We start from the raw sequence: 24,081 nt of genomic DNA, 5'->3' as shown, positions 1-24,081 counted from the left end.
TTTCAAAAAAATGGTGTATAATGTAAATGTTTTTCAACCTTTGCAACTTATTGTGAAAGCTTGGATAGAAAAGGACATCCCCCTAGTTAATCAATAGATCCAGAGAGGCTTGCCAGGGACTGTGTGTGCGCACACGAGGGCACACGGGAGCTCCATCATTGTGACGAGCCCCGGCTCAAGCAGGTCAGCTGGGAGTCCAGAGACGCAGGGAGAACAGGGCCAGGCCACTCCGCTCATCTGATGCAAGCTCAGTTGTGTAATCTGTCTGCACAAGTAGGCCATTCATAGGACTGTGACACAGCTGATCACATCATACCTTTATGGTACAGGTACTGTACAGCTAATGCTCTCGTTATTTAATGAATATATATATATATATATATATATATATATATATATATATATATATATATATATATACATATATATATATATATATATATAGATATAGATATAGATATAGATATAGATATAGATATAGATATAGATATAGATATAGATATAGATAGATATAGATATAGATATAGATATATATATATATATATATACTGTATATATACTCTGCCTAGTAGTAGGCAACTAGAAGTGATCGGTTAAAGTTAACCACCAGCACCATCTAGAGAACAGCAGAGTGTTGACCAGCAAAACTAAAAGCAGTTTCATCCAAAGAGTCAGATCACTATTATTTATTTATTTCTTAGCAGACACCCTTATCCAGGGCGACTTACAATTGTTACAAGATATCACATTATTTTTACATACAATTACCCATTTATACAGTTGGGTTTTTACTGGAGCAATCTAGGTAAAGTACCTTGCTCAAAGGTACAGCAGCAGTGTCCCCACCTGGGATTGAACCCACGACCCTCCGGTGAAAAGTCCAGAGCCCTAACCACTACTCCACACTGCTGCCCGGCACTGGCAGGCAACTAGAACTCAGCAGCCACTTCTGAACTCGGGACGTTCATCGTGTTTTAGGTATCTGCAGTACTTTATTGAAAGAGGCATTCTCCCCCATACAGGAAAACCAGCAGACCTGTGCTGGTGACGAGACACTAAAATAGCAAACCCCCCCCCCCCCAACCTGATGGCAGAGCTGTATAACTCGCAGGTCACCGTCGCCTGGCCCCCTTGTTGCCTCATTTGCATACTGGCCCTGGTGCAGCCAATCAGCATTCTGTACAGTTTCCTATTGATTAGAGTGAGGTGCACTGCAAGTTAAACATAAACACTTTCTTATTTTGCAAACAATATGCTGATCCACAGCAAACCTGCATTTAATTGGAATATTGTATGCTATGCACATGTTCCAGGCATAACAAATCTTTCAAAATAATCTAGAAAAAAATACATTTAACAATGTAAGTACTTTTAATTAAATACAACACATTCAATTCAATATAAACTGTGAATTCTGTTAAAAACAGATATTATACGATATAGCTTTATTTTTAATTATTTAGTATTTTACACATAAATAAGCAATATCAAAAGAATGCATCTGTAGGCTGGGCATTTGCCTTCACTACATCACTCTGAACATTTCACAAACTCACCTACTCCCTCCACCAAACAAATGATCTTGTCTCACTACATGTGGCCATTCCCCAATTAGCACTAAATGACCTAATTGGGGAATGGCCACCCATGTGATTGCTGGCAGGGACAGATTTAACCCAATCCCTGTCAACCTTAGCCCTATTTACACCGCATCTACCCTTTAAAATCGATAACATTTGTTTCTGTCCATATATTCTGTATTAAATATAACATAGATATGTTATCATATATGGTATGTATATGTGAAAACTATTATGGACATTATTATATGTTACAAATATATTAACTGCTACTTCAATATATTACAAATATATGGGTCTTCTGTATGGACCCATTTGAATACTGGCCCAGGCACAGTCCAATTTCCCGTTGACATGTCGTTATATACCTGGGAATATTGTGCATTCTTATTCCTATTTCATTTATATTAGTGTTAGGGTTAAGTATAGATTATTCTGAACTTAAAGCTGCATTGAGAAGTCTGAATAATGTGAAATTAAAGCAAGGGGATGTTCATATTTTTTTTTAAATATATATAAAAAATAAAAACCATGACAGCTCACATATACCAGGGGATGCATAATGGCAAAGTAATACAGCGGGCCACTTGTTCTCTTCTCTTTGATCCTTAACACCCCCATTGTGCTGCAGTACAGTGTGTTTTATTTCAAATGGTGTCAGAGCGTTCCTACAGATCTGGGCACATTATCACAAACTTAATGTTGTGTAAAGAACAAGCAGGTTTCTGCAGCTCTTCATGAAATATCCATCAGCACTTTTAGGATAGATTGAAAGTGATCAGACTCTTCAACTCATGTACATGCAATCCAGAGGACACTGTAGGGCCACAAGCAGCGCATGATAAATAATTGGAATCACACTTCCTAAAGCCTGCTTCTTGAAACAGTCTTCTGCGCTTATGAGAGATGCTTGTTTCATAACCCTTTTTTTGAAGAGATAATCACCAAGTCTTTTTAAAAGCATTGTGTTCTCTCACATTAGCATTTACAGCCTTTGTTGCAAGTCCGTTATCATTTTTCTATCGATGGTTTAGTTTTACAGACTTTCTATTCACTTTGACTCCAGTGAAGGACATTAATCCTTCCACCACATTGTGGATTCACCACTCCCTGTTCAAAAGGTATTAAGAGGCCCCCTGGCACCACCTAAAGCCCCGTGTGCAGACTTTACAGTTTCAAATGGGCTCCTCCTACATCCTGATACATTAGTACTAACACTGAACTTTAAAGCTTGCATGCAGCTGAAACTACCAATAGGAGATAATATAAACAAACTGGATAGCCAGCAGGCTCTGATTTCTGCACACTGAAGGGTTATTATAAGCTCTCAAAAGGTGAGGGTCATTGGTGTCGAATGGGCTAATTTACCATTCCAAGTGAAACAATTGCAGTAGCAGCTGCTTGGATTTGTGTGGATTGCTGTTCTCCACAGAGACTAAGAAAAGCAGCAGTCATCAGAAATCCAAGTAGCTGTTTGTTTGTTTCACTTAAAATGGTCAATTAGCCCTGTCAATACCAATGATACTGCAACTTTAAATAAAACCATATGAGGTACTACACCTTTAATTAAAGAGTAAATAGCTTGGTGTGGTGTGTGCAGGGTGAGTCATACAGACTGGGGCGGGCAGATTCGCGTCCTGGCTGTGTGAAGTTGCAGGTCTTCCCTGGGGATTTTGGAGCGAGTGTCGCATTGGTTCTGGCGCTCCCACGGGTTAGGGAGGTAAAACCGGAAGGCACTGTTTCTCCTCATTGCGCGACATCGGATCTTACCGGGCAGGCGCCTAGCGAGCTCCGGGGTACACCTGCAGGGCTGGCCTTTATCCTCCAGAGGCCGGTAGCTCGCTGTGTGGTGAATTGCTGCGCTGAAGGGAAAAAAAGAAATGGACATACTAAATTGGGGTGGGGGGGGGGGTGGGAGATAATTGGTCACCAAATAAAAAAATTAAAAAGCAATTACTTGCTCTTTAAGCAGGAGGAGTTCATTCTGTGCTGTTTGTAACTGGGCGGCAGACTTGGCATGGGTTGATCCAGTTGATCTGAAGAAAGCTTTTGAGAATGACCTCTTGACCCTGGTCCCAGAGTCCCCTCTGCTGCAGATCTTTCACTAATTGAATAACAGAAGCATGGAGGTGCCTTCCTGCCGAGCCTCCCAGAAGATAAGGAGGTGCAGTGTAATGGCAATATTGATTGTATCATGTGGGCCCAGGCAGCTCCAGCTTTCAGAGGTACTTCAGTACATCTGGTGTAGAGCCAGCAATGGAAAGGACTATTACGTTTGGGAGGACCTCAATATATGCAAACCCATGGCAATTGACAGTGTGAGTGTTGAATGGGCAGACCTTAAAAATGTTATAATGTTAGAGCGTGTGGGGTATGTGAGCTGCAAGTGGATTGAGAAAGAATATTCCAATCCTGTGAGAAGGGCTGCAGCTTTCTTTTTGCAATATCTACATTTTCAGTGCTGAGAGTGCATTCTTTACATAGCGCTTGGGTTAAATATTCTGTCTAGGATGGGGACAGTAACACTGCTGAGTGATTTATTTTTCACGCCTCTCATTTTGGAATCTATCTCATCACGTCGCTTAGCAGATGCGGAGCTTGATCGAAGGAAATTCGAAGGAGTCATAAACTACAAAATCTAAAAAGGCTCTGTGTTCTCAAAGTAATCCCATTTTAGCCATCTGCTTGGCTGTGTATTTCTTTGCAGTGAACATGAAATGAGAATTAATAAAAAATAAGTGTCTTTGTATTCTAGGTTAAACCTGACAGATGTTTCAACTCACAGCATTTTACTTTTTTTTTTTTAAGTTCATCCTTTTTTTACACATGTGTATGAATTTAGAGAGAGAGAGGGAGAGAGAGCACCTCAATCCTGACCTGAACACCCCCTGCCTGTCATTGTCCATCCAGTCAAGCAGGATCTGTGCTAAATTTGGCTTGACCAAGGACTTTGCAGGTGCTTCGTTTTAATGAGGTTCTGTATAGAGATTCATTTATTTATTTATTGCATTTATATAGCGCTTTTAAAAGTATCACAAAGCACTGTACAGTACATATCAGAAAAAAAGAACAAACCACAATACATTTGTATAGCATGTCACACATACAACTGCCATAATCAGACCATTTAAATAACAGTATACACATAATACAGAAGCAGCATTTTTAAAGTTACATTGAAACCCACTAAGAGAAGAGCCATTTTTTTTTTTTTTGCACGCCTTTATCCAAGGCGACTTACAGAGACTAGGGTGTGTGAACTATGCATCAGCTGCAAAGTCACTTACAACTACGTCTCACCCGAAAGACGGAGCACAAGGAGGTTAAGTGACTTGCTCAGGGTCACACAATGAGTCAGTGGCTGAGGTGGGATTTGAACCAGGGACCTCCTGGTTACAAGCCCATTTCTTTAACCACTGGACCACACAGCCTCAAAGCCTTATAAAAGTGTGTTTTTAGTCTTGATTTCCATGACAAACGAAGGCAGAGCATTCCATAGTTTAGGAGCTCTATAAGAAAAAGCCCTAACTCCTGTGTTGCTTTTGTTGACCAATAACCAGCAGCCCCGCATCCTGTGATCTTAGACTGCATTTTGGAAGACATCGGGTCAGTAACTCTTGCAAATAACTAGATGCTAATCCATTCAGGGCCATGTAAGTTAACAACAAAATCTTAAAATCAGTTCTATACTGCACAAGGAGCCAGTGTAAAGAGGCCAAAACAGAGGTAGTATGTTCACTTTTCCTGGTTTTAGTCAGAATTCTAGCGGCGGTATTCTGAACAAGCTGCAAGCGGGATACCACAGGTTTTGGGACACCAGAAAAAAGTGCATTACAATAATCAATTCTAGGTGAAACAAAGGCATGCATTAGTCTCTCGGCATCAGAGACAGAAATAATTGGTCTAAGCTATATTTCTCAAATGGTAAAAATATACTTTAGTAACTTCCCTAATGAGTCTCAAATGAGAAATCCGGATCAAAGGTGACCCCCAAACTCTTAATTTGTATAGTTTAAGTTTTGATGAGAGACTGTAAGGATCATGCTCATGTAGTCCCATTTCCTTTTAGTTGGTTCTGTGAGCCCACTAGCATAACCTCTTTTTTATCTGAATTCAACATTTGACAATTCTGTGACATCCAGTTCTTGATATCTGTAAGGCAAGTAGCTAATAACACCCAGGCAGAAGAAATTCTTGGCTTTAGGGATAAATATAGCTGGGTATCATCAGCATAGCAATGGAAGTTCATTCTGTATCTGCTGATAATGTCACCTTACAGTAGCATATATAATGAAAACATCAAGGGACCTAGAATGGAGCCCTGAGGAACACCACAGACAACTTCCAATAATGCTGATTTTACCTCCCCGCTAGAGACAAACTGAAACCTATCAGAAAGATAAGACTTGAACCAGGATAGGACAAGACCAGACAGTCCTACTGTGCTTTCAAGATGATTCAGTAGGATGGAATGGTCTACAGTATCAACGGCAGCACTTAGATCTAGAAGAATTAAAAGTGATGGAAATCCTGAGTCAGAGCTTATCAGCAGATCATTCACAACTCTGACAAGGGCCGTCTCAGTGCTATGTGCAGCATGAAAACCAGACTGAAACATCTCAAATATACCATTAATTGTAACACCTCTCTAGAACCTTATCTAAGAATGGTAGGTCGGAGATTGGCCTATAGTTATTGAGGACTTTAGGGTCCAAATTGTGTTTCTTAAGCATAGGCTTTAACACAGCTACCTTAAGTGAACCATTTATAATTTTTAAAATATGGGTATTAATAACACCAAGAACATCTTTTAATAGTTTTGTAGGAATAGGATCAAGAGAGCATGTAGTAGCTCTCATATGTTGAACTAGCTCTGTCAGTTCCTGCAAGGTAATTAAAGAAAAAGACCCATAGTAGCCTTAATATGTGTAGTTGTAGGTATAAAATTGTGCTGGAGTCCTCTTTAATAGAAGGTGTCTGTGGAATCTCATTTCTGATGTCTAATATTTTATTTTTAAAGAAGTCGGTGCATCTGTGAGAGTTTGTATGCTTCCATTGAAAAAAAAAATAGTGCCTTTCACATTTTTGAGATAAATGTTGACTCAAATTCCCCTCTAATGCTTGCTTTAGCGTGTAGCTTTGAGGGAAATGAAATGATTGTTTAAGATTTGAATGATGTGTGCATTAATGGCTCCCTGAGTACAGCATGGTCTGCTGACAAGCGAGGAAGTGACACGAACGTGTAAAGCTACAGTGTGATTCTAGTCATTGGAAAGCATTATGTCTTCATTTGACCATTTTTCTACACATGCTTTTACCGGTTTGTTCTTTGCAAGGTCATTAATTGTGCATGTGCCTTCGAGCAGCGGACACTGCAACAGATGGTGCATAGTCTGAGGCTCAGTGCCGCAATCGCAGGTGGTATAGCCCCATTCCTCATTGCTTCCTTCGAGTGGCCGACCCCAGTGCTTATGCGGTTGAGACATCGCCACCTTTGCCGCGGTTGATCAACCCCTGGTGGTAAGGACTTGGCTGCTGGTATATCAATTTTGGTCTCTAGCCTCTCATTCCACATCTGTAATTGGGTCTCCTTGGGTGTGGTGTTGAGAGGTTGGGTGCTGGTGAGGAAGCTCCTGCGGGACTTCAGTCAGTTGCGGGATGGGGAGTGGTGGTACAATGGGTGTCTTCTGCTTTTCTTGATTGTTTTCTTGATGTCGGGCGCAGCAATGCCAGCCAGCAGATATGACGGTTGGCCTCATGATTTTTCAGGTGGAAGGCACAGATTTGTGTTTTTGTTGGGTTGGCGCATAATTGGTTTTTATCGTAGTATGAAGTTAGTCCGGTTAGCGCCTCAGTTAGAGTTGTTTCAACATAATCAAAGTCAGTGTTTTGGGGTGTTATGCACAGATCGTCTGCATGAATGAAGTGTTTTGTTATTGAGTCGGCTGGTTTGCTTTCGCCGCCATCGGCTTTGCTTTCAACTCGACAAAGAAACATCTGTGTTCGAGAAGGGTTCATATCAGCTCTGTAAGGTGCAGATCTTTTTGTCATTTCCAGGGTCTTGCAGAGGAGTTGACGGTGGTTGACAATATTGTAGGCGGCTTTTAGGTTGACGAGCACAGCTCCGGTTATAACCTCTTTTGAATCCATCTTCAGTATGTTGGGTTAGGTTGAGTAGGTGGCTTGTTGTTGATTTTCCAGGACGGAAACCGCCCTGTTCGGGAATTAGGTGTTTATCAACGCGTCGAGCAAGTCGGTTCAGTAGAAGTCGTTTGTACAGTTTGTACGTGTGGCATAGCAACAAGATGGGTCTGAAGCTGGATCAGATATATCTTTCCCTGGCTTTGGAATTTTTTGACTGGCTGTGCTTGAGTTGTATAGACAGAGGAGCTGTTCTTGAGTCTGGGTTCCAAAGTGTTTGATTTATTCAGTATTGTGGTATTAAGTGTTAGCAGAATTTGCAGGTATTACCTGACAGGGGTCGCGACATGAACGCTTCAGCTGTGACCCCCAGAGAATGTGCTAAACAAATACAACAAAGACAATTTCTTGAAATATTTCTTCCAGCTGCTGCAAGAGCTGTGATGTAACATGTTTAAATATATCTCCTGAATACAACAGTATTCAATAATCAAAACTACATTATGCAAAATGTGTTATATATGTTTTTTTATTTTTTTTTAACTAAAGTAAAGGTCATGATTATATTATACAGTATTTGTACAAATGCATTTAAGACAGTTACTGGTACCAGTGGCTATATACAAATACAATGTTTATGTTTGATAACAAAATGATTTAATTATCCTTATTAGCATGAATCTTGAACTACCTTAGCATAGGTAACATAAGTACTGCAGTTTAAGATGATTGTAAAACCAGGCATAAATGTTAGTATTACATGAGTTTAGTTGTATCTATTTGGAAATCTCTTGAATCTAAATTAACTGTATTGTGATTGTCAGCAAATGGGGGAAAAAGTAGCCTATTGCCTATATTTATGTGAAAAAACTGATCAGTTCATATGATTTTGAAGTTACTGTGTAATACTGTGTATACTGTAATAAACCCTGCAGTGTTCCTCAGTGTCATTTCCAGGTGTCTGGTGCTGCATTCTCACATAATCATCTGCACAGTTGTTGACAACATGCAAGAACACAGCTCCGGGAAAAAAAAAAAAAAAAAAAAGGATTTCAGACTACTAAACAGTTGATAATTGAATGTTGTAAATTATTGATGCTTCACAATAATGTAATACTGTGTAGTCATTTCCTAAACATATAAGCCTTCTAATTAAACATGTTTCAACTTTAACATATTGGGAATTTTGGTAACCAATCAGATAAAACATTACAAGAAGCCTTTTATTACTCTATATTTTAATTTTATTTTTATTTTTTAAATGAAACCACAAAAACTGGATCTTAAATAAAAAAAATACTATTTCATTATTTAATTAACATTACACCAACGCAGTACTCACATCAACAGAACAGCAAGGCTTTGTTTCCAAACAAACTGAACTTAATTTGGGAACAAACCACAAAACAGAAAGTCACAGAACAAAAAGCGGCAAGGGTAGCAACATCTTTCAGCTTGATCCGAAATCGAACCCGGGCCTCCAGAGGTGAAATGTGTGAGTAGTCTGTGGGAACGTTTCATACATTGTACCTTTTTTCACACATTTTGTTTTTAATCTCTTGCAGTAAGCGACAGCTGCTTCAGAAACCTTGCTGAAGACCGCAGTGGAATAAACCTCAAGGACCTTGTTCATGATCCGTCTCTGTAAGTACCTCCCCACCGGGGTCAGACAAACCCCCCGCCTGAGCCAGCCTGACACGAGCGCACGCCCGCTATTAACAAGCCGCTCCGCTAAACGCAATTAGGAGTAGTTTATTGAAGTGACAGTATACTCTTCATGCACTGAACCCCGGCCATTCTGAGACACGGAGAAGTGACTCCAGACGAAGCCGCCTTCTGAGGGGGGTGGAAGGAAGGAAGGATAGATAAGGTCATCATAAATGATTGCTTCTGTAGAGAAGGGCAGATAATAAATAGAAGGAGACATTAAATGTCGGAGTCAGTGCTGGCAAGGCCGGTCTGTGAACAATATCAAAGCCAGAAAAGGGCATTTTACTGAACGGATGTTTCTGTATTCAGAATTTTCTGCATGGAAAGTTGAATGAGCAGTCTCTCTCTCTCTCTCTGTCTCTATCCTCTCTCTGTATGTAACCCCTTAAGGACCGTGATTGTGTAAACACGATCATACTGAAGTTTCATTTCTTTGACTTACTGGGCCACACTGCAGTACAGCTTATTAACGCATATCATTGGATAGGGGAGGGATTGAATTTCACTGCCTGCTTGTTTTTTTTTTTCTTTGTGTGACATCACTGAGACAGGCATTTCATTTTTAACGGGTGGAGATGTTTCCAGCAGCTTGCAGAAACAAAACATGACACAATAACTTGTTTACAGCCAATACAAAATGGGAAAACACTGTAAATCCAATGTGTCCGACTTATAGTTATATTAGAGCATGTATTCTGTCATGTGTTTAATATATATATATATATATATATATATATATATATATATATATATATATATATATATATATATATATATATTTATATGTTTTTACAACATGTATAGTGGATATAAGCAGATAATATTTAATTAATTTAATATTATACATGTTATTTTCTATTACTGATAATGATGGAATGAAGAACTATTATTTCATTTATAAATATTTATTTTGAGAAAATAATCGACAGTAGTATCCATTATTGCTTATAAAGACCATGAGAACAAATGTGTATTATGTCATTGCAATCACTCAGGTGAAACAATGTCTTGTAATTTCCCAAACATTAATATTTTTTCAACAAAACTTTCAGGAAGTATTGTAAGGTCCCTCCGTTCATAGAATAACACATGTTTATACATGTGTCTCTAAGCAGAATACGTAATAATACAAAAATGTGACACATGCGTGTTAAAAAAGAGATCACATGCTGCACAGACCATGCAGAATCTGTTTTGTGTTTTTAAGTCAGACAAATGAATAGCTGTCACGTTGGCAGACAATGGCAACATTATCACAGATTTCTGTTTTCAAAAATATAAGTGTTCCTGGTAAATGATGTAAACAGTGGTAGAATTGCTAGGATTTGCAAATATTCATTATTATCTTCTCCATGTGTTGTTTGGGTTGCAATTCTGTCTTGGTTCTATTTTTATTACATCTTAGAAACGTACAGTATTTAAGAAGTTTTGGCTTGAATCAAACATGCTTATTCAATGGTAGACTCTAAACTCTAAACTGAGTGATGCTAAATAAGCTAATGAAATTATCCCATAAATCTGAGCTGCTGTATTCGGGTCCACCACTGTTTAGCTCATTAAAATAAAAGCAAAAAAATAAATACAAAAGATATTCCATAACGGAACATTTATGCTTCAAAAAGTGATGTTGACAAGCATAATTGCATGGGTTCAGCATATGACAAGTGAAATGAATGTTCAATTCACGTGCTGTACCCTGGTTTGTATTCAAAGCCCAGCATGGAGACTTCTCATTGACTTTCCCCAGATAAATCATGACCTCAGTAGCATTGCGTGGGCTGTATCTTGTGTGATTGATAGCAGACTCCTAGGAATCCCATTTGTCACTTTTTTCGAGGAGCGTCTTTGCGAGCTTGGGATGCATTCAAGCAGTCAGGAGTGTTCTTAACAGTGAGTTTGTTTCATGCTTCCCTCTGTTTTTATATAAACTCAACAAGAATACCAATCCAAGATCAAATTATTAAAATACCAGTGTGTTTAGGTTAAATCCTTCTCATTCAAAAACTTGAACGGATGCACAATCCCAATTAAATATCATCCTCTGCTTAGACCTATTCCCCAGCTCGCCACTGTAAAACACACAGCTTGGAAAAAGATGTTTTAAATGTGTAAGTATTACCATATTCCAGTAAACAAATCTCTCGGAAGTAAAATACACCCTGAACCTCATCACATTACCTTCTGAACAAAGGCGAGAAATACGTGGGATGTGATCAATGCATTGGTTTCCTTTTTTCTTGATATTGGAGCGTGTGAATCTTAATCTTCCGAGTCTGTGAGAAGAATTTTATTTATCTGCAACTTCCACTTCTCACCTGAAGACTTCTGTGATCTCGAAAGATAGTCTATATCGTTTTTAATAAATGTTAGCAGATCCAATAAAAAAAAATCATAGAAAAAAAAACAAAAAACTTGTTCATACATTAGGAACAAATAAGATCTGAATATTTTTCCCAGGACTGGTAAAGAGAACTTGCTGTAAATTAAATTTAAACATCAGTCGACGTGAAGCAGCCCCGTCAGGAAGGCCGTTGCAGCTCCCTCCTGGCTCCTCCAGGAGTCTCATGCCTAAGGTCTCGAGGGCCTCTGGGATGTGGGAACATGCACAGCGTCCTGGAATCGGGGTTTTAATCATAACAGAGCTATCCTGGTGAAAATTAACTTTAAACATGTTTTAAAAAAAAAAAAAAACCCATCGAAATTGTAACACCGGGCCCTTGGAGGACTGAAACTTCTGGATTGTGAGAACCCCCCCCCCCCCCCCCCAATGGGCCACAGTGTAAGAATACAGAGCAGAGCTCATTGTATTGCAGCTTATACACTAGCTGTTGATCGACTGTCCGAAACTGAAATTTGAGATTTTTTTTTTTTTTTTTAAAAGCAAAAACAAATCTTTACTGTAATGTTATCTGCTGCTGTTCTAACCACAACATACTGTAGAACCCCAAAGTCCTGAACCCCATGCTTACTGACAAGTCAACCAAACACATCGAAACCAGAAGCAGGGCTCCTGGTTTATGTGAAAGAAGTTAAACACAGCTCTCCTGGCTTGTTACTTGGCTTGTTACTGGCTTGTGTTATTATACTGTACATCAATAAGTAATTGAAAGCACTACAGTAGTTCCAGAGTTACAGCCATTTCAGACTAATAGACCCCTTCCATTCCCGATGTGCTCGTAACTTTGGGGCTCTACTGTACACACTTCCGTTTCTATTTTATTCTTATTTAATGTCAGTGTCATCATTCATAATATGAACCATCATACATTGATCAAAGGTCTATCTGCATGGCAGGCCATCTGTCACACTCTGATCCGATAATCTGTTGAATTTATTCAAATGATACAAATGTTTACAATATGCAATTATGAGAACTCATGCTTAAGTCCGGTGGTCGTCGTTATCGTTGCTCATTTTGGAAAACAACTTTTCTCCAGTAAAAAGTGCAAGGTTTCATTGAATTGTATTTGATTTCTGTGGATTTCACTTCACTTTGTTGTGTCATAGGGAATATTCTTGTTTTGGTAATGCCACACGAACCGCAAACCACAGCATGCTCAAATTGAACTGCACTAGTATGTCAAAAGTGATTTTGTCTTTTTCCCTGGTTAGTTATTATGTTCCCCTGGGAGTCAATAGTTTCTTGCTTTTAGTTTAAATATCATTCTGACTTTAGTTTTAATCACCTTGAGTTGCAGAGTGAAGAGAGAGAGAAAGAGAGACCAAACTTGCAAATGATCCAGGCTTTGAAGTTCATTTCCACTGATGCTTTGGCAGTTTAACTGGAATTGCATTGACCCTCATACCCTAGAAGTGTTTTACTTTACTTTTTTTTTCTCCAAGATTTATTTTCAGTGGGAATTCTCTATCAGGTTTAGCAAAATACACCGTGATGTATAGAAGGTATAGCAGACATAATAAGGACATGCAGTGCAGGCCTGAGGAACAGTTAAAGTCTCTGTATAAAAAGAAAACTAACTTTGGTTTCATGCCCTAAATCCAGTGCGTTTTACCTAAATCGACATATTTAAGCACAAGTTATGGAGTATCAGAGACAGGAGATGTATGAAAGAACCTGGCTATCTGTCTGCCTGTCCATATGTCACACAAATTAAGTAAACAGACCTGTATAACCCATAGGTACTTCAGTGCTCAATGTCACTTAGTCCTAAGTGATGTGTTAAAACTAGAAGAAATTGAAACCAGCTAGACTAGACATGTGTTCCGGCTACACTGAGAAGTACATTAGTCAGAATGTTTGGCTTGTCTTATAGTAACCTACCGTCTTGGAGTACCAAGGTCAGGTAATGCACAGTCTTTGTGGGTGATTCGTCCTTGAGCTAGAGCTAAGGCAGTCTCCATTGAACAGAAATTGATATCACGCTTTGAATAAAACAAATGCCCTTGATGCATGGCAGAAGCCGGGCTGCAGCTTTTCAAGCGCTCTGGGAATTGTTCAGGTATATTTAGCTTATGGGAGAGAGAAAGCCTCCTGTTCAGCTGTATTTAGGCAGATGAAGAATGCAAATGTTTGCAGGAATAGAACACATATGAAACAGAAGTGCTTTGGCTGGCTTGGGAATACAGTAATTGCATATGCAGGGAAGAAACACTGTCACCCTTTTTTTTTCAGCTGTTTTCATTATTTTATGCATGATAGGGTTAAGGAGCTGGTATTATAATTTAACCTCCCTAGTATTGTAGATGCATTCTTTTTTTTAAAAATGTTTTCCTTACCTGAAAAAGGTTTTATGCTGTGTTGGTATTCTGTTTTCTTTTGTTTTTCATTCTGAATAGCAAGGTGACCTGAGCAATTCCTACATTTTCGCAACGGAAATAAAATTCAAAGATCAAAGTACGTCTGTAAATAAGGCCAAGCTGTTTTCAAAGTAGCTGCGAGAGCGCAGGAATAAAGGTGTACCTGCTCCCCTCAATACAAGTGATCTGTCAGTCAGATACTTCTATAAGAGATGTCTCCTCGTGCAGTTTGAAGCAAAGATGTGCTGGAATTTTGACAAATTCCTAACTGTGATTATTATAATTCGGGTATGAGAAATTAAACAATGGTCTTAACATCACCACCCTAAACTTGTAAGCATGCTGTGCCACAGAATCTGTACTGGGTGTGTATTATATTCCCTGTCAGGCTTTAGACTTTTACATACAGCTAGAGCAGTGGTTATTCAATTGTGATGAAACTTGGTTTGGAAGTTCTTTAGCACCAGCTATTGAGAGGGTCAGAATCGGGGTGGGGGCGGGAGGGGGGGGGGGGAGTGAGTGCATCTGTCTGTGTATCAAGCCTACATTCTTCCATGCTGATACTGTGGTTGTGCTCTAGGTCATGAGGATCCAGTTTTTCATGTAACAGAGAGATGTGATTTGTCTTGACATGCTTGTTAAAGGTGTATCGATGAATCGTGATATGTTCTTTACACAATGTATCATAGCATTTGTATTGTGATACTCATTGATTGCAGAATGAAGTGTGTTTCAATGCATACTCAATTAATTTTTAACAAATTAGTCCATCATTAAATGATCATTTGATCTTATTACACGTCATACAAGCAGCCCATCAGGCCCATCACATGTATTGTATCGTGACGTGTATATCACAATGTTAGTGAATCATTTCACCCCTAATGCTTGTTGTGCAGTGAAGTTAACAAGGTGTTTAAATTGCCCTGAAGGGGAAACACCAGCTGGGTTAATACAGAGTTAAAGTTGAGATCATTAGGAATTCAACGGCAGTGATTAACAACCGCAGCTCGGACCACATCAAACAGTTTAAACAAGCTTTTTTTTTTATTTGATTTATTTTTAAAAAGGAGAAAAGCCCCTGTCCTTTTTACCAAACGAAAACAACTCAGTACAGCAGTGCAATTGAAGCCCATCACTCTAAAACTGTTCCTGGTATTGCGTCATTTTATCAGCTTCAAAACCCTCAATCGCAATTCGGAGGTAAAGCTATAACAAGCTCAGTCAAGCAGACACATGTTTCGGCCAGTGCCTTCTTCACTGTCTACCTGACTTAGCTTCTTCTACCTTTACCTTTGTATCAGTTTATGGATTCAAATAAATGTGCAGACTTGTCTATTGTAAATTTGGGGCACGCTTCCCCGGTGACCTGTGTTTGTGGTGAGGTGTCCAGGAGAGAGTGTACAGTGCCCATGCCTGCAGCGGATGGGTACGGAGGTGAAGGCTGGCTGCATTCATATCATAACCCCTGAATACACAGCCACAAGCCTTCCCACCTTGTCTTTGATGTGGTTTGAATCCCAGCAAGCCTGACAGAATGAGGATCTGCGCCTTGAGCCACTGCACCAGAGAGAGAGGAGGGGGGAGAGAATCTTTGTGCTAGTCTTTTTCTGCGTGCTTTTTTCTTATTCCTGTACTGTGCTGTTATACATGTCAAAAAGGAAATTAACGGCTGATTTGAGCTCTTAACCCCTCTACACTTCTATCCTTAACACTGCAAAACACAGATTTTATCTATCAGGGGTATATTTTTAACCAGGTTTCCAATGCAGATTCAGTGCAAACTTGATGGTTTAAAGAAATTAATTCAGTTTAAATAGATTTGATTTTGCAAGCCTCAAAAGCTTCTTGCTTTCAAATAGTAAAGTGTTTGCCATGCCAGTTATTACCTGGAAATGACTAGAAAACTGGCTGAAGATTGAATCTCTGTGGTTTTATTATAATAACAATTAGATGCTAAGATACTGAGACAACGCAGACAGGCAGGCAGGCAGACAGACAGACAGAGAGAGAGGGTGCATAAGGACCCACATTTTGAACGAGGACCCTAAAAAATGTTCTGTTGATTTTGTCTTTGTTTAAATAGTATTGAACAACCAAGTATATTCTATTCTAATAAAGGTCACTTTGTTTTTATGGTGTTTTCTGAGGCAGTTTCATGAAGCATTACTGCACTGAATCACATTTCAATTGTTAACCCGCTTCTGTATGACTGGATCTCATGGGATTGCAATTACCCAACGAGATCAAACCAGGACCCAAATGCTCCCCAGATATTCTTCTTTGTTGATTGCATGCTGTGACCTATTTTTAGAAACACAAGGCATGTCAACGGTACACTGGCAGGCACTAAAAAAGAAAAAGCACTGGAAAAGGTTGAGCATGTATATAAGAAAATGGAGGTACATGGCACAGCACACACTCGGGTGCATTTAGAGCTTCCACACTTTCTCTTCTTTTTGCTATCTGTTTAAAAGTATTGTGCTTCCATATTGTTTTTCACTAATTGCCAAGTTAATTGGGGCCAAAATGCATTAAACCTGGCATTTGGGAGGTATCTTTCATTAAAAACAAAGCTGAGAATTTAATTAAAGCCCCAAAGATCTGAAATGAGATATTCTGTGCAGGTCCTTTGGTGAGACTGCATGCACCTGTGTTTTAAATGCATTACGTGGGAATATCATATGCAGAAGGCTAATGATTTTTTTATTTTTTGTAGTAGTAGTAGTAGTCAGCACAGCCCTGTAATGGTTGTATCCTCTCACCAATGATTCCCTGACTAATTGGTGTGCTGTTTCTTGAGAAACGTATTGGATCTTGACTCGAACACATACAGATCTGGGATTGAATGGATACAGAAAGATTAAAGTGAAAATACAGCCAACATGCCAAAACATATGCTTGCTATTGTTACACTGCCAGAGCGCTGTACCGTTCTGCCCTCACTGAACTTATAAAAGTTTGCTTTCTTTACCCATGGTTATAAACATAATTTACCAGAGTTTGCCATGTTGTGTTTGGTTTTTTTTTGTTTTTTGTTTTTTTTTGCTTTACAATTCTTACCTGTGCTTTACCATGCTTTCATTATGATTTTATTACACTTTGCAATGCTTTTACTATGGGAAACTTTTCTAATGGTGGTTACATGTAAATCCATCTTGGTAAAAAGGGATTAGTTTATGAAAGGGTAAAAATAAAATAAAGAATAAAATAAAATAAAGAAACTGCTGCTGCTGCGTACCCAATAACTTCATGTGCTGTAGATATATACAGAATGTTTATATCTGAGGACATTTTTTAAAAATACTAAAGAAAGAAAGATGTCCTGCAGAGTAAAGATTATTTCATGCACACTATATCATATTACCGATTTGAGAGAAATCAAACTCTAATACAAGCAGAAACCTCATCCGACCACATTAATCTAACTTTGCCTACCTGACGTTTTATGTTCTTTATACATTTACTCGTAACTGTATAAATGAACCGGTCTTCTATAGATTAAGCAACATTTCCTTTGTCATGTTATAAACTGACCCATCAGCTGATAACATTTACCGGTTATTTTAGAAGTTGCCCAGTTTTACAATGTAAGCGTAATGCTGTATATAACAGTACTACTTATTTTATTTGGAAACTATGAGAAAATTCATCAGCAATGAAACACAAAGTATTTTGCTTTCACAATAAGACATTACAAAGGGAGTTAATCTCTAATTGGCTGCACAAGGAAAGCATTCTAATTGCACCTCCCATTCATCTCGAGCCCCAGCGCCTGGCAATAAGGATTTTACCTTCGTACTCTCGGAACCGTTTTAAGTATCACACTGACCTTCCCTCCTCCACTGCTTCGAGTGGCCTGATGACATTTTGCAAAGAGACAGCCTTCATATAATGCAGATGTATTATACATGCCTTGTCACTTCATTTCCATTACAATATTATCTCAAGATGACACACCAATGTAATGAATCACAGTGCTGTCATTCCGCATATACGAAAGGTACCTTTTAAGGTTTGTGTGCATTAAAATGGAGAACACGTTTTACAGAGTGAGCAACCCCCCTAAACAACCAGAATTACTAGATCTGCTATCCACAATGCAGCAGTCTTTAATTGACTCCTGATCATTAAAGAAGAAGAATGCTGATGTTAAAATATGAGAATGAAACGGCGTGAGTGAGTGCTCAAGAGACCAGCTTGGTTCTATTTTCAAATGTTTAGAGTTAATTAAAGACTAGAGTCTTTGAAAATAACCCATGGTATTTTCTATTTGAATAAAAAAAAAACTCTCAAGTGTAGTGGTAATCCAAATGAAATTCCTTACCTGTTTAGAGCTCTAGCAACAATATCTCTGTGGTTCATATTTGAAATTACCGGTACACAAAGACTCGCTATGTTTGGAGTGTGTTAAGGTAGTTCAGGAGCTACTCTTCAGTTCTAGTTGTCTGCCATAGACATGTAACATAAGATAGATCATCCAGAGTGTCTTTATAGTTAAGAGCCAGCGCCATCTAGTGATTGCTAACGTTTTCGTTTTCTTTTGCTGGCAATACACGGCAGTGCAGCATTGAATAACTTTGCCATATTCTGTGCTGAAACATGATTTATTTAATTTTTTATACTAGATCTCATTTTGGAATCTACCTTGCATTCATTCAAATCCAACAACAGCAGGATTAAACCTGTTTTTATTCCACCATACGTTGTATAAACAGAATGGCTACAATGCTCCAGGAGTATCAGTCCTATTGAAAAAACAAACTGCAGGGTCAGTCTGCACAAGTGTGAATATTATTGTTATTTTCTATGTGGTGTACAAGACAATAGTGTAGAGCAGGATACATTTAACTGGTGTGTTTTTTGGGGGGGTTAATCTGCTGCTCTTCTTTCTCAATCCTTTCTTGCAGTATCAAGATCGTTGTTGCAGTCTCAAAGAGCTAGCTTGCTGTGCTGTGATTACTAATAGAGAGGACACACCTTGTAGAGCATGTGCTTGTCTAGATCCATTTCAGACCCACACGCTGTACACTTCATCAAAGACATTTCAAATGCATCCTCACAATCCAACCGCACCAGAGCAGTAAGACCGGGATCAATCCAAGGTAACTGTATCTGCCGTCGGCTTACAGACCCTGCCGTGTGCCTGGCGAGGGACAGCAGAAGCCACCGCTGTGAAACATACATTGACATTTAGTCAGGGGATCGTCGTGCACCAGTGAGCGCTGAGGTCAGGTGACATCCCTCCAGAGAAACCGTCTCTCTCTCTCTGCCTGGATGGGAATAGCAGCTCACATTTAGCATCAGAAGTTGAATGAAAAATAAATGAGGTTTGACAGCAATTCCTGCAGTCTGCTTTATTGCTTTCCTCTTTGGAAACCTATAAACGGTTTCCGTCACTATTAGTGACCCCGAATTATTCCCAGATAACGCAGTTGCCTTTGCCAAAAGAGGGGAAATATAGAGAATAATTAAAATCTAAAGATAGGTCCTAATTGCAGCTCAGCCTCATTTGTAATTGTATAAGGGGCAATTAAACTTTTATAGTAATAGTTAAACTGGAGCTGAAAATTCTGCAGAGCCAGCTCAGATTTATGGCTTGTGCAATGGGATTGTTAAAGAAACAAACAGACAGCGTTTCGGGTCTTCACTGTGTCTCACACTGTGCAAGTGCACTTGTACTGTACGTTCTTAAAGTCAACAACACGAAATACTAATTTGCAACTGCAACCAATTAGTTTCTTGGTAGCTTCCATTATATAGTATAGCGTTGTGTTCATCAGTCTTATCAGTATTGCTCTTTATAATATTGGATGCTGTGTTGTGTACAGATTACAAAAAATTGTGAAGAAATGGTTCCTAACTTTGATGATGGTTTATTTTAATAAATGATTTATTTATTTTATCACCTATTGCTTGAGTTGGCCAGCTGCAGATGGTTTACATGCTTACAAAAACATTTTAAAATGGCAGTCTGGATCTTGTTTCATTAGTTCTCTGTATTCACAGAATGTCAGTATAGGGATGGACAAATGGGTCTGATTTTTCTACTCTTTTTTGAGGTGTAACTCATAACTTTTTGGTCATTCATTACACCTTACAGGGGAGTAGAAAATACAAACCCTTTCCCATCCCGATGCCCAAGTTTCCTTTAATTTAGGCGAGCAGTTCAGGAATAGATGTAATGAGCCCAGCCAGTCAGAAGATACATAACTCATGTGCAAGTTCACCTCCATGAGGAGACACTGCACCCTTAAGAACTGATGCTTAAGAATGTCCCAAAGAAGTTTTGTAACAATTGGACGAACGATTCTCAAGATTCAGCTAAAAATGTGCATACGACAGACACCTTATGTGCATAAATAATTATTTATTCTATAAATCATTAGCCCCTGCTATTGGTGCAATACCCCAGCGGCAGAGATAGAGTTAAAGCCCCTGTACCTAAGTCTGTCACACTTCATATAGTTTTACTTCCATCGATAGAAGCGATTTTTCCAATTGTGCTACAGCTTTGGTTAGGAGTCTAGGGACATGTTTACAGGTACATGCAGTTGATATTGGCTCATGGAGTTCTATGTTCTCATGCTTACAAGTAGCTCTGGTAATGTATTACAGTCACAGTTGGGCATGCATGTTACTAACAGACATGTTGTCCTGTTTAATGAACCCGTGTTCTTCTTTGAACACCCTGCGCTCAGGCATAAACTTGTGAAGTAAAAATGCAAATCAGGAGCAGATTTCAAAGGATTAATTTAGTCATTCAGTGGTAAAAAGAAGCAGCTGTTTTCTGTGGCTTGCCTAACGTCACTTGGGTAAACGGGAGCATATTGGGTAGATTTTGTTTAATTGCGGGAATGTGGCAGATGTGTTTACAGTTTACATGCTGATAGAGAGGCAATAGATGACATCTTGGGAAACTGGATTTACAGCATGAAGAAGAGAAGATTAAATACAGAGCAGGGGAAAAAGAAAGAAATATAATCAAATAATCTACATAATGATAAATTACAAAATAGGATTTGTAGTAGTAGGAGACTGTGTGGTCCAGTGGTTAATGAAAAGGCCTTGTAACCAGGAGGTCCCCGGTTCAAATCCCACCTCAGCCACTGACTCATTGTGTGACCCTGAGCAAGTCACTTAACCTCCTTGTGCTCCGTCTTTCGGGTGAGACGTAATTGTAAGTGACTCTGCAGCTGATGCATAGTTCACACACCCGAGTCTCTGTAAGTCGCCTTGGATAAAGGCGTTTGCTAAATAAACAAATAATAATAATAAAATAATAATACTGTTATTATGATATATTGTCAATGTAAAGTATTGCTACTACTAATAATAATGATCCTACTACAGGTATCCATAGAACAACTGCAAAACGTATGTTGATTTCTAATACATATTGTAATGAAGCAGAGCACTATGTGGTTTAAAGGAGTGCTAAGCAAGGTTTTTCAAATCTTTTTATTTTCTACCACTGATTATCCCTAACTGTATTCTCACTGGAGCCCGTTTCAATTCTGTTCAAGATTGGTTCTTTACTTGTATTTTATACTTCAGTTTGGAAAATGCAGACACCTAAAAGACAAGTGCATTGATTAAAAGTGTCAGCTGCATCCTATATCACTTGATCTCCAATAGTCTAGCTGCAATTAGACAATGTGACGTACAGCACAGTCACCAGGACGCAGTTAATGCATACAGCAAATGTAATGTAAATGTAGAAAGTGATTAGTAAGAAAATACATGGTGGAGTGCACAGTAGTATTGGAGCAGTAGATTTAATAGGATCGCTTTATTAGCCCCCTGGGGTGAAATCCCATGTGAGGGGTATATAACAGAGGTGGTCATATGTAAGTATGTATGTCACACCTCACAGAACCCCTTACCCAATTGTCATGAAACTTGGTCATAACGTTATTTAGTATAAGTTATTGAGAGTACAGTTGGCGCCGTTTTATCGGGGCTGTCCCAATTAAACGAGAAGCAGTTGAGAGGACCTTAGTCACACTTTTTGGATTCTTAATGAAAAGAAAAAGAATGAAATCACATCATATTATAATTAAATGTTAAATATATCATTTAAAATACAAGTCAATGTTTGTTTTATTCCTAAACAAACATTGACTTGTATTTTAAATGTTTGTTTTATTCCTAAACAAAATTAGTCGCACCTGTGATGTTGACATGCCAACTTTCTTTGCAACGGCAGCCTGAGAAACCACAAGAGATGACTCCTCCTTCAAGAGTTCAACATCGTTTAATAAATTTACGCAAGTCACAGCGTAATCATGTACTCCCTGCACTGCGCTACGCAAACCTGTCTTGCTCTGAAAAACAATCTCTGTTCATCATTTGAAAATACTGTACCCCAATTAAACAAAGTGAAGTCCCAGTTAAACGATATAAATACCACTGGGAAGAACCGTCCCCCAGAGTTGTATCCCATTTAAGCAGCAATCCCTATTATCAGTGTCCCGATTAGTACATCTAATGACTTACATTTTGACATGTACTGTAGTGTTGTTTAATAACACACATAGAAAGTAAACATGACCAGAGGAGCGTTTGCTTTCTCATCCTTAGCCTGCGTTATTGTTGGACTAAAATACTGTTTCGTGAAATAATCACTAATTATTATTTAATTCAGCCTCATCATCCTGGGAGGCTGTCATCAATTCAGTGAATGTGGAGCTATTTATACCACTCCAGAGTAAATGGATCTGAAGCGTCTCTCTCTCTCTCTCTCTCTCTCTCTCTCTCTCTCTCTCTCTCTCTCTCTCGCCAAAAAAAACTTGTTTATAGACATCTGGTTGAATTTGAAACCTAGTCAAATGTACCTCATTGTCTAAGGACACCAGAAGGAATTGTTTGTTTGTTTGTTGGTATACCTGTCACTAAACTTAGAAGGATTCAGCTTGTCCAGCTTGTCTTTCTCAACATATTACTCCAGTGCTTAGGTCCTTACATTGGTTACCAGTGATCTACCGAAATGATTTTGGAGTTGCCATAATAATTTATAAGGTCCTTCATGGATTAAGGCCATCATTTCCAAGAACTACTAATGTATATTCCTATTCGTTCCTTGAGAACAGAAATTGCAGAACTCTTATTTGTTCCAAAAAACATCTTGAATTCTGTGGAGCCGGAGCTTTTTGCTGTTGTGCTCCTCGTTTGTGGAACTCTATTCCAGTTGACATTAAAGGGCACATAAGGACCTTTTTATTTTATTGTGTTACATGTTCCCATGTGTTGCTACAACTGTTGTAATTTTTTTTTTTACATTTTGACCCCTTTTTTAAACTTTTGAATTGCATTCCCTGCCTCAAGATGGCTTCCCATGTACCTGCATGGACCTCTCAGAAATACATTTCCCATCATCCTCCTGCTCACATATGTAATGCCAGTTAGCAGTTATAAAGTAGCATGATCACGGCTCCAATTTGCTCCATAATGCCTTTCCGCTAGGACTTTCATTCTTGATATAAGACAGAACACAAATAACACAGTCTTTAAAGTTTGTCTCCCGTCTGCAGTGTTGTAAAGGGGGAGCACTGAACTATTATAGCATATAATTGCTTGCATGAATACAATAGAGTTTTGAATCTTAATTACAGGATATGGGCTTGGTCACTGGCATAATCAAAGGGCTGGTATTCAAATGTAGTTTTAATCTTCACACTGCACAGCTAATTGTAGGCTTCCAAATGGTTCTTGAATGATAAATAAATGGGATTTATATTTGGTATGAATACATTATCTCCATATCATTTAAGTTTGTATTTGTTAACATTGTCAGTAATTAATGATCACTTTGTTGTTTTTGTCATGATACATAATCATGTCGTGATCCGCATCGTGTCGTGCTCTTGTCCCAAGCATGACAGTCGGAGAG

At 38.8% G+C, this 24,081-nt stretch overlaps 1 protein-coding gene across 22 annotated transcripts in view; it reads left to right on the top strand.

Annotated features, from left to right (window-relative positions):
- Nucleotides 1-24,081, top strand: part of LOC117422321 (gephyrin) — a 214,596-nt gene that overhangs the window by 62,114 nt on the left and 128,401 nt on the right. For all 22 annotated transcript variants that reach the window (XM_058987315.1, XM_058987308.1, XM_058987323.1 and 19 more), the window contains exon 2: nt 9,287-9,365. In XM_058987315.1, the coding sequence (XP_058843298.1) occupies nt 9,287-9,365 (79 nt within the window). The remainder of the gene's footprint in view (nt 1-9,286; nt 9,366-24,081) is intronic.

Source organism: Acipenser ruthenus, chromosome 15 (assembly GCF_902713425.1).
Source record: "Acipenser ruthenus chromosome 15, fAciRut3.2 maternal haplotype, whole genome shotgun sequence".
NCBI classification, from domain to species: Eukaryota; Metazoa; Chordata; class Actinopteri; order Acipenseriformes; family Acipenseridae; genus Acipenser; species Acipenser ruthenus.
The sequence above is the reverse complement of the archived record's forward strand: the minus strand, read 5'-3'. Positions and strand labels throughout refer to the sequence as shown.